Below are 16289 nucleotides of genomic sequence, written 5' to 3'. Positions count from 1 at the left end.
AATCCCCTTTCAGATTGTTATGGGCATCTGCAAAAATGTTTGTCTGGAGAAAAAAAGGTGAGCGCTATCATCAGTCCTGTGTCATGCCAACAGTAAAGCATCCTGAGTCCATTCATGTGAAGGGTTACTTCTCAGCCTAAGAACACAGCCATGAATAAAGAATGGTACCAAAACATCCTCCAAGAGCAACTTCTCCGAACCATACAAGAACAGCTTGGTGACGAACAATGCATTTTCCAGCATGATGGAGCACCTTACTATAAGATAAAAGTGATAACTAAGTGGTTTTGGGGGATCAAAACATCAAAATTTTGGGTCCATAGCCAGGAAACTCCCCAGATCTTAATTCCATTGAGAACTTGGTCAATCTCAAGAGGCAGGTGGACAAACAAAAACCCACAAATTCTGACAAACTCCAAGCATTGATTAGGCAAGAATGAGCAGCCATCAGTCAGTATGTGGCCCAGAAGTTGATTGACAGCATGCCAGTGCGAGTTGCAGAGGTCTTCAAAAAGAAGGGTCAATACTGCAAATATTGAATCCTTTGCATAAACTTAATGTAATTATCAATAAAAGCCTTTGACACTTAGGACATGCTTGTAATTTTACTTCAGTATACCATAGCAACATGTGACATAATGGTCTAAAAACACTGAAGCAGCAAACTTTGTGAAAACCAATACTTGTGTCATTCTCAAAACGTTTAGCCATGACTGTATTATTGTTAACAGTCATAGACTGTGATATAATATTTGGGGATTTTTTTTTTTATCTTTGGGCTTGTCCTTGTATAACATGATCTAATCTTTTGACCTCCTGAAGCATAAATGATTTGCATTAATTTTTATCCATGCCAAATAGACTGGAGTAAAATAGAGTTTTAAAAGCTTGCTAATTCAAGGAGGAGGAGCATTTACCTATACCCTAAGTGCAAGTCAGTGCAAGTCAGCGGTAAGTGCAAGTCAGCAGGGTATGACAGTAATAACAAAGATAAGTCAGTAAGCCACAGATGCAGATAATGGACAATAATATAGTTCAAGAGTCAGTGCTGAGAGGCCTAAAGGCAAGTCTGATTCTGAGGCCAGAGAAGCAGGTAAGATCACTGTTATCAGGATACCTGAGAAACTAATGAGGCACAAGGCACCAGATGAGTCACGGGTGTGAGGACTCAGGTTATACAGGAGGCACCAGAGGAATCACGGATGTCTGCACTCAGGAGACTCGAGGCATCGGAGGAATCATGGGTATCAAGACTCAGGTTACTCAGGAGACTCGAGGCACTGGAGGAGTCACGGGTACAATACTCGGGATGCTCTGGAGAAACGAGGCACCGGAGGAGTCACGGTTATCAGGATTCAGGATATACTGGAGACACGATGGTGTAACTACTGCAGACGTGGGAGCTGAATAGCTGCCACAGACTGTAGAAGCTGGATTGCTAGGGGAGCAATACACTGCAGACACAATAACAGAGAAGAGTCAAATGAGCAAGGGATCAAAAGCTAGACAGTTCACCACGATATCAGGGAGAAGCATGTTGTCAGGCGACGTCCCCGCTGATCCTCCGTCAGTCGGGGAATGGACGCCCTCCTTCCTTCCGGCCGCAGCCCTCTGTTGCTAGGCAACAGACGTGCTGCGGCTTCCGCCTCAGAGGCTTGTCGGGCGCATGCTCCCTGCCTCGTCCTGTTGCTTAGCAACGGGACGCTTCCTGTCCCGCGGGATTCCCCCCTGCTGGCTCCTCCAATCATCCTCTAGCCTGTCCTATTTAAACCTGGCTCTGGCGCCATTAGGGTGCCAGAGTAACAGGTTCAATCCTAGCATCCTGGTTCTCCTGCTTCCTTGTTCCCTATTGTACTACCATTATTCCTGCTCTCCATTGTGACCCGGCTTGGCGACCATCCTATTGTCTGTGTTACCCATATTGTACTTCGACCTCGGCTTGCTGACCACTCTTTCGGATTCTCCCTAGTACCGTACATTCCTGATTGGCTCGACCCGGACCGTCTGACCCTTCTACACTACATCGGCAACTGGTTAGTAGGACCGCGACCTGCGTACCCTGTGCAGCGAAGTCCAAACCTCCTTGCAGGGGTCCCTGGCGAAAACCAGGGGTACGTTGGACTCCGCACCTGCTAGTTCAGTGGCGCTAATACCGGTTAGTGTTCTGTTCCGTTATACTCCTCAGAAGGCCTGCGGCCTGACACAAGTGCAGAGTCACAACAAAGCCAAGTCAGGGGTCACAGAAAGAGGTACAAAAACAGGGGGAAGAGTAACAGAGGAAATCAATCAAGGATAACACACTGGAGGAACAGCAGAGGTCAAGGCAACAGATGAACTGGCAAGGATTGCTGGGGAAAGGCAGTCTTTATAGGCCAGGGACAGGTGCTAAGCATCCCGGAGTAATGAGCGTAGGAGAGCAGTCCAAGTACCACTGTGGCCACTTTGGCGGAACAGTGGCACTACAGGCTGGATACACACAAAGGCAAATGTTCAAAATAGTACCTGGCAGACGGGAGCTGCAGGAGGCAGAGTCTGACACCCTAAAAGGATTGTCATCCTTTGAGGGTTATCAAAATTAATAACTAGTCCTTCCTCCCAGACATTAAATAGCATATACTGTAGACTGGAGTAAGCTAAATCTGACAGATGTAACTTATAGTAAACAAGCTCATGTTTAGTTATTAGGGAGGATGAGCCAGATATTCGATATTGCATTAGAGGAATATTGAGGGAAATTTGTTGGGGCAGTCTAAAGTGCATTTTTATTAGGCTTAATTTAATTTTTTACAATACAGCAGATAGATGTAAAGCATGAAACTCACGGCTAAGGCTGTCAAGAAGAATTCCGGCCCCTGGTACAGGGACTTCTTGGGGGGGCCTTCCATAGCAACTGAAAGGAGGTGTGGCCACACCAGGTTGATGGCTCCTCCCACTACCTATTCAGGCCAGGGCCCGAAAGCAGGTCCAGGCCCTAGTTCTTTGTACTTGTCTTCCCCTGCCTCTCAGTGCCACTGCTTACAGCTCCTTTTAGCATTTGTATTTTTTTGGTCTTCAGCAGCTAAAACATTTCACTAGAGGGTCACAATAGTGTAGTTAAGAGCAATCCTTACCAACAGCCATTCATGCTTTCTCAAGGTAGTGGGATACTTAATGACACCCTCTGACTAATACGTATGTATAACTTGAAATTGTGTTCTCTAGTCACACGTATATGTGCAGGTGAAATTTCAAAAGCAGTGTTCAAATGTATAATGTTACATAATCATTTTGAAGTTAGAAAAGGTCACAATATTTAAAAGCTCTATTAGCCCATATAATGATGTACATTGACTGCATACATTTATTTACTTAGGAATGCTATTTTTCTATCAATAAATTGCAATGGGTCCACAGCTCTAGTGAGTGAGATCCATACCTCCACATCATGCTTATTACCACTCCTGTCTGGAATCAGAAACAATTTAATGCCTGTAAAAGTAATGTCAGTGCTGCCATAATGGTATTCCCATAATTGGCAACTCCCGGAAACTTGTTTCTGGGAGAGGGGGCGTGACTGGAGGGCGGGAGGGGGCGGGACGAGGCCAGTCGCGTAATTTTTGCCCAGCGACGTAAATTACGTTGTTCGCGGGGGGCGGGGCAAAAATGACCCGATTAGCCCCGCCCCGCCCTCCAAAATGGCGTGATTCACCGAGAATCGCATCAAATGACGCGATTCTCTGTGAAATCCGGGATGTGGGAGAAATGCCAGCTCCCCCGGGAGACTGACCCGAATTTCAGGAGTCTCCCAGACTTTCCGGGAGAGTTGGCAAGTATGGGTATTCCCACACATGGGAAATGAATCTAGCAATGCAAATTTTAATAATAATAGATTATTAATGGTCCTGTACCAGATCCTACAAACAGCGAACAGTTTTTCCTATACAAAAAGGGCCTTGTGGACAGAGAAGTGTATGTGCAATTAATTGAGTCCTGTATGCAGTCAATTGTTAAATTATTCAACACCATACTTATGCACATACTCTTTTACAATAAAATTACACAGTACAGCTCCCACACCTATGATTAACGTTAGGTTTATTCTCAGATAGCCATGTAGTTTGTTTTTCTTTGGTTCTGTACACTTTTTCGTATATGAAAGGAAATTAATGGTATATAAACTGTTTTCTCTAACAATTTTAGGTTACTCTCAATGATGTACCAATTATTATTAATAACCCATTTTATAACCTCAGGCATTGGAGTGTATTTAAATGTCAGCACAAAGCAATCCTGATTTTTTTACCTACTCAATGAAAATATCAAATGTTTCTTTAGATTACATTTTTTGAATATCTCAATCATGTACTTTCTATAGCAAATGTGTCTATCTGAAAGGTTGGAATATTAGCACGAATATTACTTTCATATTCTCTTTGAAACTTAATTTGCATTGATCCCATATCTGTTGTAAGGTCAGGATAGATGGTATCTGTTATACGAGTTGGGGGCTTATTTATTAATTAACAGGGTTTTGTCCCGTTCGTTATCATCTGTCATCAGAAGGATGACAGATGATTTTTATTAAGCATTTATCAAAAAATCATCTGGGGACAGTGCATCTGATAGATGACTTTACTACCTTAAATTTCCAGTCGCTTTCACATGCGTGACCTAAGGTGACACATACACAAAGCCATTTTGCGATAATGACCGGAGGAGAGAACAGGTAAGCTGCGGTGAGAGATCTGAAGATCCATCTACACCAATGCTCTCCCCATAGGATTCAATAGCTAATGCCATCTGAAAGCCATTGCAGACAAAGTTAAGAAAAGCTAAGTTTTTCATAACTTGATAGAAGTTAATGTAATAATTTGCTGAATGAAGGAGTTATCTCTGACATATATAAGACTTCTCATAAATTAATATTTTACTTAAAAATGCCTAAACCATTAGGAAAAAGCAGTTTCCACATGGTTTAAAGCTTCATAAATAGGCCCCTTTGTCTTAAAATGCACATTTTTAGTTAACATAAACAATTGTATAATAATGTTTAGTTTTATAGTGTTGCATGGTGATCCAGTTTGGAGTTAGAATATTATAGTGGCACACCTATGCTATGAGGTATTATTACTATGACAAGTGAGGCACATAATGGATGCACAATTTGGCGAGAAAGCTCTGTGCCATCGCTGCCACTGCCCCCGTCGAACCATCCTGGCTCTTGGTTCCTTAGCGTGGGCACATCTTTGTGAGCCCAGAGGGGGAGTAGTCACAATGATGCCAGAATTAGCATCAATAAACTGTGACCTAATTAGCCAAACTCAGAAGTTGTCTGTGTCTTTATATCACTAAAGGTATTAGAGTCAAGTATATACACCATGTGAGGTTTTCTGCAGTGAGAAAATGAATCAGCAGTATGCAGTTTATAGATAAAAAGTCAGAAACATTGTCATTGTATGCTTTTTTCTAAAATTAATAATACAAAGGAGGTTACAGCACTTTGTAAATTATTTGGATCACACATATTTTCATCATTTCACTTTTTTTAAATACTTTTAGGAAAATTATCATTTTGGTAACGTGAACCGTAACAATCATGCTTAGATTGAATGAGCACCATTTTAGAGGTAGATGTTTCAGTTGTTGGAACAAGTCTTATTCGTTTGTTTTATAAAGACTATTGATATAATTAGTACTGTACACGGTGGTAGTCAGCATATCGATGCTGACTACACCGACAACACTTACCTCGACATTTTCAGTCCGGACGGCTGCCTCCCGACAAGGATCCATGACGACTGTTCTGTGAAGTGACTTCAGCCAAGTGTTGTCGGTGTAGTCAGCACCGTTAAGCCGTACCACATCCACTGTACATTTGATTACTAGATATCTGATATAAGAAAACCTGATTTGGAATGACTGGGGATTTGCAACCAGCTTGCATAAGTCGACATTAGAAGTAATTTTTGCATGAGATCTGGTACCATGTATTTAAATACTGTCACCTCTACTATTCAGGATTTTTTTCACCCCGGGAGATCAGTGGTGGACATGAACCTATTTTGGGGTCCTTATTGTTGGTGTAGAGTGTTGACACAAACACGGTCATAGAGGAAGTCCTGCAGGTCACATGAAGATAATTACAGTATAATGTAACATTTTTGCTAAAGTTCCAGTGATGCATTCATTGTGTTGCTTTTAGATTTATAAATATAGTTGATTATATTATATTATTGTATTTTATTTGTTAGCTTTCTGGAAGAAACTTTATAGATATACGCATTATAAAATGATAGCATAATACATGGTTACTTTTTTAGATTTCCCTCCTTGTGATTAGTCTCCTGCCTTTTCTGCAATCATCTCCTGCCTGTTGGCAGAGTCAGCAGTATGCAAATGACAAAAAGACAAAGCAAGACAGACAAAGCAGCATCCTAAGGATTTAGTTCTTTGTATTTACATGAAAAGAAAACTTGCCTGGTAGGAAGGTATATTCCAAAATGTGCACAACAAGTATTACTGTCAGTTGCAAAGGTGAAGTTCATAGGTGATAACTTACTTGCAATAGAAAAGACAACTTGTATTATAGTTTGATTTTGGGTGTAGTCAATGTTTATTATATATATATATATATATATATATATATATATATATATATATATATATATATGGGAAAGCAGCCTATCAATGTAACATACACTTATGAAATTACTGTACTGATATTACTGTAGAACCATACTAGGAACAGAGGCACATCACTAGGAACTAGTGACATCACTGAATCATGTTGTGTCTCAGTGATGTCATCCGGTCCCAACACTTTGATAGGCTGCATTTTTATGGTATTGGTTTAGTCTATAAAATAGCTGCCTTCACCCTGTGGCTGCCCACTTATGTCAACAGTTCCTAGTGAATTGATATGCTGCATTTCCATGAAAATTGATCCAGCCCATAAAATGCTTGTCTCCATTGTGTACAGGCAGCAACAGTATTATAAGGATTGTGAAGAATGAAAAAATTATTAATGTTAAATTATAGACACATAAATCCTGTAATAAGGTTTAGCACATTTACCTGTGTAATGCATGTATTGCATGTGTGATACTAAATTCTTTGCCTTTGATCTGTCATTCCATGTCCAGATCTGCAGCCTCATGAGAGGAGGAATTGCTGAGAGAGGTGGAGTAAGGGTTGGGCACCGCATTATTGAGATCAATGGACAAAGTGTGGTGGCCACAGCTCATGAAAAGATTGTCCAGGCACTCTCCAATTCAGTAGGGGAGGTAAGAATTTGTGAACGTGCTCATAGTGATGTGTCTACATTATTATAACACAAGACTTCCAGCATTTAAAAGATGATGAATGCTTTTCATTCATGCTAAATAGTACACAACAAATTGTTTCTGTAATTGCAAGCTGAGTAAGAATGAATAATGCTGTAGTATATATTAATACATATTATCTATTAAGGCATTTTGGGATATGAGATTACTGGAATGTATAAAGATTTTATTGTTTTGCCATTTTGCTGGATGTATTCTCTGTGTAAGGAGAGATAATGCATCCCACTTACATGGTAGGGTACCTACAGCTTGTCTATTGTTAATATGACCATCATGCAGTCACATATTTCCATCATGATTAGAGGGGGCAGCAGACATAGGGATTAACCTTCCTGTGCAATGAATTGATATGTTTGGTTCTATGAATATTTTCTTTTATTTGTGAACTGTTTTACATTAGCGGAAGAAGTCTGTATCCCCAGCCCTGATATCCCGCGTTCAGTTGCATTGTGCGGCCCAAGGCTTTGAACATTTTATTTTAGATGTTTCATTGATGAGATAAATTGATATTCAAAAGCAGTGAACAAGAAAGGATTTTAGATTTTCTTTCAAAATGTATGAACCCCATTCATGTCTTAGGTAATTTTTTTCAGTTTTGTATGTTCACATGTGATAAGGGACCCCAGCCGAGGTCTCTGTCATCTTGCATTTATGTCTAGACATATATATATATATATATATATATATATATATATATATATATATATATATATATATATCTCATTCCTAGTAAAACAGCATACCACAGTGTCCTATTTTATAGCACTATCATTACTACTGTTGTTCCAGGAATTTAGTGTAACTGCATGTACTTCACAATGCCACCTAAACATTTAGGGCTAGATTTACTAAAGGGGGCAGTTTGATGAAATGAACAGTTTTCTGTGGGTTTTCTGGAGAATTTAAAACCGCCAGATTTACTAAAGGCCAAACCACCAGTTCAAAGCAAACAGTTTAACAAACCACCACTATGCAAATCTCAATCCTGATTTTTAACAAGATCAAAATAAAATACAGCCAGACAGAATTACTGCTGTAAAGCTGCTGTTTGACAAACCGCAGGGAAAACTGCCAGCAAAACAGCCAAAACAAAAGAGGTGGTTGTTCGAGGCAAAATTGCTTAAACTGCTGCTGTTTGCGCTATCTTGCCATTCAGAACATAAGTGAAGGCACCATTGACATATAAGTTATGGGGGCAACCATAATTTATTAAGGGTTACAATTCATTTATAATTACCTATTGGAGCAAATTTTATTTTTCATTAAATTAAAGGGGCAAAAGTATTGTATTATCATGGGGAAATATGTAATGCCACATGTGTGCATCACAAATAATGATTGCCCCCATTTGCAATCAAATTAATGCATATTGGTCCCATAATATAATACAATAATATTGCCTCCTTAATATAATGAAAAATAACATTTCCCCCCACAAGTTGGTTTTACATGTGCTTGTCCCTTAATCAATACATAATGATTGCCCCATAAATCAATGGTGTCTCCTCTTATGCTCTGAATGGCTAGATAGCTCAAACAGCATGTTTGAGGTATCTAGCAAATCAGAAGCAGGTATTAAAAATTACCTGCCCGACCCGGGTTTTAGAAAAAAAAAAGTGTTAAAAAAATTTTTAATTAAAAAAAATTACATAAGAAATGTTTACTTAACTTATTTTCAGCCAGCGGTGTCTCCGGTGCGTTGCCGGCTGTCAGGGGGACCTCTGGGTACTAAAATGACGTCATTTCTAGTCCATTAGAAATGACGTCATTTTAGTACCCAGAGGTCCCCCTGACAGCCGGCAACGCACCGGAGACACCGCTGGCTGAAAATAAGTTAAGTAAACATTTCTTATGTATTTTTTATTAATTCAATTTTTTTTTTTTTACAGTATGAATGGTGAGACCCGGGAATTACACGGGTTGCACCATTCATACTGCAGGCGAGCGGGGTCCAACACGGGAATTACCCCTCACAAAATCCCGGGTCTAAGTCCCGGAACTTTAGACCCGGGATTTTGTGGTTGGACTATTTATACTGCACCAAGACCCGGGTTTTTCAGCGTGCCTCTGCAAAAACCCAGGTTTTTGGTGCAGTATGAATGGGGTATAAATTGCCTGCACTTTAGTTGTTTTAACATCCCAGTCTCAAATAACCCTATAGTAAATGCGTCAGTTTGGAGTATGCCGGGGATGTGTGGTGGTTTAAAACCACCACCACCAAACATGATTTTTTATTAAAACTACTTCATGGTTACTTAGTTACAGCTTATATATATATATATATATATATATATATATATATATATATATATATATATTGTCATACAGAGACTAGGGTCAATTTTGATAGCAGCCAATTAACCTACTAGTATGTTTTTGGAGTGTGCATGCCTCAAGGTTTAAGTAAATAATGGATACTAATACTAAAGCATTCATCTCCTAGATCGTATTACCATGGTAGAAGTAAAAGACAGGTAATAAGATATATTTATGTCTTGAAACATAATTTATTATATAGTCTCCTAAAGTCACAGCGTCTCTCTTTACCCAGTTATGGGCAACAGGCAGCTGTAGGGCCGCTTGCATCCTTCCAAACCTCCACCTAGGTCACCTAGCCATTTCCTCACTTCCTGATTTATGCCCCATTAGTCCTTTTCTCTGCTTTAATCTATGTCAATCCCAGGTCTTATGCCCTGCTGAGCTTATTGACTAAGACCTCGGCAGCAGGTGAAACTTGGTGGGCCATAAAACAGAGAATAAGATTGAACTTAATCTTATTCTTTGCCTGGACCAGCCAATTGCACTTCACGTAATGTCCTCCACACAACACAGAAAGGTCACACAGTGCCAGCAACACATGTGAGATCAGAGGAGGAATGTGCAAGCTGCACTACGTGATCTCCTTCCTTTCTCTTAAGGAAAGAGCTGCATAATTCCCGCTTACGTCATTAAAGAAAGGTCAGGAATTTTACATCAGGCCCTGTTACGCACCAGTGTGCTGCTAAGTTGTTGTCTACTTTTGGTTCCACTTACACCTGTGAACAGACATTCTCTTTGATGGGCACATTAAAAAAACAAGTGCAATAGGTTGACATATGGAAATCTCTGTGCAGAATAGTATCATGACTGTTCCAGACCTTTCTAAATCTGGTGGGAAATCTGCTCATCCAGAAGCAGAGGCGGGCTGGCCCGGGGGGCAGGGGGGCATCGGTCCCCCGGGCTGCTCAGTTTACCCATTGTTAGGGCCGGCCGCCCAGCTCCGCCTCCCCCCCCCCCCCCCGGCTGCACTATAACTTAATTATTACCGGCAGCTGCATCACATGACGGCCGCCGGTAAAAATGCCATGTGACGCGCCTGCCTCAGCGCACTGGCAGGCACGTCACATGGCACGCGATGCGGCCGCGTCATTGATGACGTGGCCGCATCATGTGTCATGTGACGCGCCCGCCTGTGCGCCCCCCGGGCTGCATCTTGCCAGCCCGCGCCTGTCCAGAAGTTACATTGAAATGTAAGATTTGTATGTTATAGCTGGTAACATTTATTTAGCTAACACTAAAATGCCTACTGATATTTTATTACAGACTGGTAGCTCTTTCTTCAATTAAATTTATTGTTTTAACTTATTACTTGAGATTAACGAAAATGTGCAGTCATTTTGAATGTTAGAGGGCTGCATGTGTGGCCCATGTGATTTGTTATGATGCCCATTACTGCTGTAGATTGTATGGCATCTTTAGATATTTTCAGTGATGGCAATAGATTATTTCACAAGGCATATTTATATAGACTATCAAACAGTAAAGAATATGTAGCTATATGAGATAGATGTATATCTGTATAAAGAGATCATACCCTATTAGAAACATTGTATTTGGTCTTGAGTTCACATTTTTAGTACCAGTTGAAGTCCCAAAAGCCCAAATTACTATTGTGAGGATTCACACCACTAACTCCAGATGGCAGCTGTCAAAAAACAATTACTGTGAGAATTCATATACTAGCTGTCAGATAACTCTTCACAGTGACAGCTACAAATGCCTTTTCTCAATTCCTGTAATCAGCACTCTGCTAAGAACAACAATCTAGCTAGTCCCTCACCTAGACTACTGCACAGCTTTCTTCACTCTGCAGTCAGTCCTTCAGTGAAAAGGTCAAGTCAATCAGAACAATTTATCTCACTAGATTGTAGCCTTATAAGTCGCTCAGAAAGATATGTATTGGATCTCTCTGCTTGTGCTTTGAAAAAGACTTGTTTTGTTGGACTGTAAATCATGATTCTACCTTCTCTGATCCTTTGACCTTGCCTTCGTATCCCCCTATTCTATTTTCTCCAATCCCTTGACTTTGGCTTCTTCCATCACTATTCTACCTTCTATAATCCTTTGACTGCAGCTTGTACCTCACGACCAGTCCCTCAAGACGAAGTGGCTTGGCCGGACGTGGTGTGCCTCTGATATCCACCCCAGCCAAGTGGTTCTTTTCTGGGAGCTGCACTGTAACAAGCCCTGTTAATCTCTCAGTACAGACACTTATCATCTATACAGGAGTGGCCACCTGACCCCCTGCCAGTCACACTTTGATTTGCCCAGTTGTATGTGTGGGTTTATGCATATTTATAATATAAGGCAATGTTTGAAGGGTAATGGTATGCCCAGATGATCTGTAACTTTCTTGACAGTAAGGGAGAGAGAATGAGGGAGTAACTTGATGTGATGCTGAATCTTTCCAACCTCAGTTTTATAACTCTTTCTTCTTTGTACCACAGATCCATATGAAGACCATGCCAGCAGCAATGTTCCGGCTTCTCACTGGACAGGAGACACCTCTCTACATCTAACAATGAGCAGCCATAAGAGATCAATACACATCCACATATCGAAAGAGACACTGGGCAGACATTTTGTATTTTGAACAAAAGAGCAACAAATACCAATAGACTGATGCTTTTCCCTTCTCCTTTTCTCTTGCTTCTTTCTTTTGCCAAAGGCGATACCAGTTCCAAGCAAGTTCATGACCAACAAGGACAATTTGTAAATCATAGAGTGTGACATTCTGGACTGTTTACTTATCATGACTAGTGACAAGGATATTTATTTGTTATTGTACATGTAGTGTTAAGGTGTTTGTGCTGAATGTTTCATTGGTTAGTGTGTGAACATTGAGACGGAGGAAGAAACAATACAAAGTGGACTTCTATAGGCCAGTGACATCAAGGCTTTGCTTATGTGGAAATGCAATGCTATGGTGGTCATATTAAACCAAGTCTTTATAATCTGATATTTGTAATGTCTAACCTATCATTTATAACGGACTGTGCCCAGGCCATTCGTGTTTATTGCTGATTGTAATTCTTTTTACTGTAACACTAAGCTTGTTGACATCTCATGTTTTGATAGAATGGGACATTTATAGTTATAGTGTTTCAGAAGGTACTGGAACAACATCAACATAAACTACTGCTTTCAGACACTTATGAAACAGGCATAATTTATTAATGTTTTTCTGTGTTATTCATTATCCATATCCCCTTTGGTTTTGATTAAGACACCAGAAAGTTATCATTGTAGCAAAAAAATTGCATAATGTTAGTTATCTTTGCCAAATTAGAACAATTGAAATTTTAAAGCAGCAATTTCATGACTAAAATGAGGTGTAATTCTTTTTTCACATAAATCAATATGACAGGCTATTAGAAGAAGATTGGTAATTACCATTTTTTCTTAATTTGCTTCTTCAGGCCACTATTACTGATTTATAGTTATGTATGGTTTCCACAGTGTCATGTGACTACCATGGCCACTACACCCACATGGCACATGTGGGTGTAGTGAGCAGAGGGATGTTGAAATACCCCTCTGAGCTCTGTCTCCACTGTAAAATCCTTTCCCTCTCCATCTGTTGCCATCACAATACATGCAGAGTCTGAGGGATATATTTACTAAACTCTGGGTTTGAAAAAGTGGAGATATTGCTTATAGCAACCAATCAGATTCTAGTTATCATTAATTTAGTACATTCTACAAAATGATAGCTAGAATCTGATTGGTTGCTGTAGTCAACAGCTCCACTTTTTCAAACCCGCAGTTTAATAGCAGTTAATATAGCCCTGAGTCTGTGAAAGTGGCTGACAGCCAGGGAGATTGTCAAAGTTTTTAGATAATGATTTGTTGGAAGACAGTAAAGATAAATGACAGACATCAGAAGAATGCTTAAAAACTACTTAATTTGCTATTTACTGGAAAAACCTCCTATGTGGAGTTGCTGCTTTAACTTGTTGATTTAGACTTTATTTTTTGATAACAATGTTGCACTTAGGACATCACAGTATTGTTTCATTTTTGTTATGTTTAATTTGGCTAAAGTACCAAAATTAATGGCACAAATCACTTGCAGTAACATACAAGCTTCGGAAACATTATTGATTTCAATGCCAACTATTGGCAGATGTTACAGTATGCATTTATTCTGTACATGCTGTGTGTAGCTAAAAGATCACTATGATTTCACATTGGGGAAACAATTTATAATATGACTGCTTTTCAAGCCCTGTTTGTTTATTTATGTAAATATTGATTTTCTAGAATGATGGGGAGCCTTGTGTAAATTAGTGTAATAGTGTAAAGCTGAAAACACAGGTGGCAGGCAGTACAAATCTGACATATGATGCAGTGATATGAGTAACATGATCATCTCTAAAATAGATATTGTATGAACCAAAGAAATGGAAGGTGCTCAAACAGATAATAAGCCATCGATCTATCAGCTCTCATGACTGAGCATGATTTTTCCTCTTTTAGTTTATATGAATTAAATGACATAGTGTATAATTAATTTTTATAAAGAAGTTGCTTTGCTTACTGTACTTAATGGCCAGGTTCAAGCCTCACATGTTATATTGATGACAAACATAGCTGTATTAGGTAGGGTGCATATTTAATTATTTAGCCAATTACTGAATCTTTTCCTTAATTTTTGGAGGATTCATATGGATGCATTTTGCTTTTAAAACTCTTAATTCATTTAAAAAATTGAGTGTACAATTACCTTTTATTTCCAGGAGCTCACGGCGATGGTGGACAAGTCCACATTCAGCAATAGGCTGACTGCACAGTCCCCTATGGAGCTTGGATAGCTGAGGTTCAGTGTTCATTTCATACTCAGCCAACACTTTATCATTAATTCCACTGTAATACATACAGTATTTATACAGTAAATATACATCCCCTCTATTTCTAGACTCGCTGACAACATAACCATACTTTAGCCTCAATTTGCACTGGGTTGTTCATGACATAAATGTCTCCCTGGATGTTGGTAAATTGTATACAGAGATCTAAGAGGCATAAAAATGTATGTTAAATCAGAAAACATTTTCTCCGAGAGTCTTGATGAATATGGACGAATCTCTAAGTGTATGATGAGGGAGCAACTACAGTCCCCCACAGCAGTATATTATTATTTGGGGAAAAAAAAAGTATCTACATATTGATTATGAACCTATGCTTGCACTGGAGCTGTGACTTCTCTGGGTCATGTGGCGTAGGTAAGATGGTTTGTCGTGTGTATACATGTACTGCTCAGTCAGCATATGGATCTTGTTTTTACTGTTTATTTTCAAGCTCTGACAGATAAAACTTTGCTTTCTTGGACAAAGTCTCTAGAGGGAGCGATACTGTTATTAGACATGCTATGATTTTTTTTCATTACTTCCTGTACAGTTACAGTTAACAAAAAGGAGAGAGAAAACAGCTTGGCTTGCTTCCTTGTTTTATTCAGTCAATGACAAACCATGACCTTTTCCAGTATTAGATTGTGTGCATAGTAACATTGTATTTCATTAACAAAATAAATGTTTATTGGTGTTCTTAATTTTGGCTTAGACCATGAATAGTATACACTGTGACTTAAGAAGCCTTACCATACAGTTACACAAATGTACTGTATTCCAAGGAGTGACCTATACGTTGCATGTCGCTGCCAACAAAAGGAAAGGATTAAGTTATCACTGTTAATAAATTTAATACAAACGAGGAGCTGTTCGTCTGTTATTTATATAACTGATCTCAGCATTTCTCTCTGGCAGATAGTTCAGGCATTTATTATATCTAATATTCAGTGTTTTGTGGAAAGGCTGCAATGTACTGTCATTATGTACTACATGTATTGTCTGATACTTGCAGTGTACCAATCTAGATCCTCAGAGACACATCAGTCTTCTATTGTGACAAAATTGATGGCAACTTTCTGGATCCCTGTTAACCTATGATATAGAGAGTACAGTATTGCTTCACTTATGGTCATACTCCCAAGTCTAGTGCCCTGGGATCACCCTACTGGCTGAAAATATTTTGAACTTTCAGCTTTATCATTGCACAAGGACTTGCATTGGATCTTTTTTTGCTGGGGAGTGTGGATTGTAGGCGTTTCCATAGCAGGATGTGTATATAACGTATATGTTACCGTGAAAGACCGAAATTGGAGAATGTCGACTTTCACCAGTGAATGTCAACAAACACCAAATACGTCGGTGAAAGATCGAATATTTCATTACATTCTTGTACATTCGGACCCTCACTGGTGTATGTCGACAATCACAGACATGCTCTGGTGAAGGACGAAAAGGGAGGAGCCGACATATAGGCGACAGGTTGTTTCCTGTCAAATCCCGTGTTCTGGTGGAATGAGTGATTCCGATACCCTAATTTATACAGAATGGATACTGGAGTGGATTGTGATCTTTTTCTTGAAAAGTTAAATGCATTAATTGCAAGTAAACGAGAAGACAATTGTTTTTATTTTTCTCAAGAAAAGTACTCGAAAATACTTTCTGAACTGAACTACGGAGAAAGAAATATGAATCTCGAACATGTTCAACATTCACCATTAGTGCATGGTGAATGTCGACATTCACCGGTGTAAGTCAGAAATAAGGATATTTAACAAATATTTCGGACATACACCAAGCG

At 39.5% G+C, this 16289-nt stretch overlaps 1 protein-coding gene across 2 annotated transcripts in view; it reads left to right on the top strand.

Moving 5' to 3' along the window:
* APBA2 (amyloid beta precursor protein binding family A member 2) overlaps nucleotides 1-12219 on the top strand; it is a 284025-nt gene extending 271806 nt beyond the window's left edge. The window contains exons 11-12 of one of the 2 annotated variants that reach the window (XM_075208107.1): nucleotides 7122-7262; nucleotides 12089-12219. In XM_075208107.1, coding sequence (XP_075064208.1) covers nucleotides 7122-7262; nucleotides 12089-12160 — 213 coding nt within the window. In that variant the 3' untranslated portion in view covers nucleotides 12161-12219. The remainder of the gene's footprint in view (nucleotides 1-7121; nucleotides 7263-12088) is intronic. The other variant, XM_075208106.1, reaches the window with a different exon arrangement.
* Nucleotides 12220-16289: the final 4070 nt, after the last annotated feature.

The sequence above is a fragment of the Mixophyes fleayi genome, chromosome 4 (genome assembly GCF_038048845.1).
Source record: "Mixophyes fleayi isolate aMixFle1 chromosome 4, aMixFle1.hap1, whole genome shotgun sequence".
NCBI classification, from domain to species: domain Eukaryota; kingdom Metazoa; phylum Chordata; class Amphibia; order Anura; family Limnodynastidae; genus Mixophyes; species Mixophyes fleayi.
Note: the sequence above shows the minus strand (reverse complement) of the source record. Positions and strands in the feature narration are given on the sequence as shown.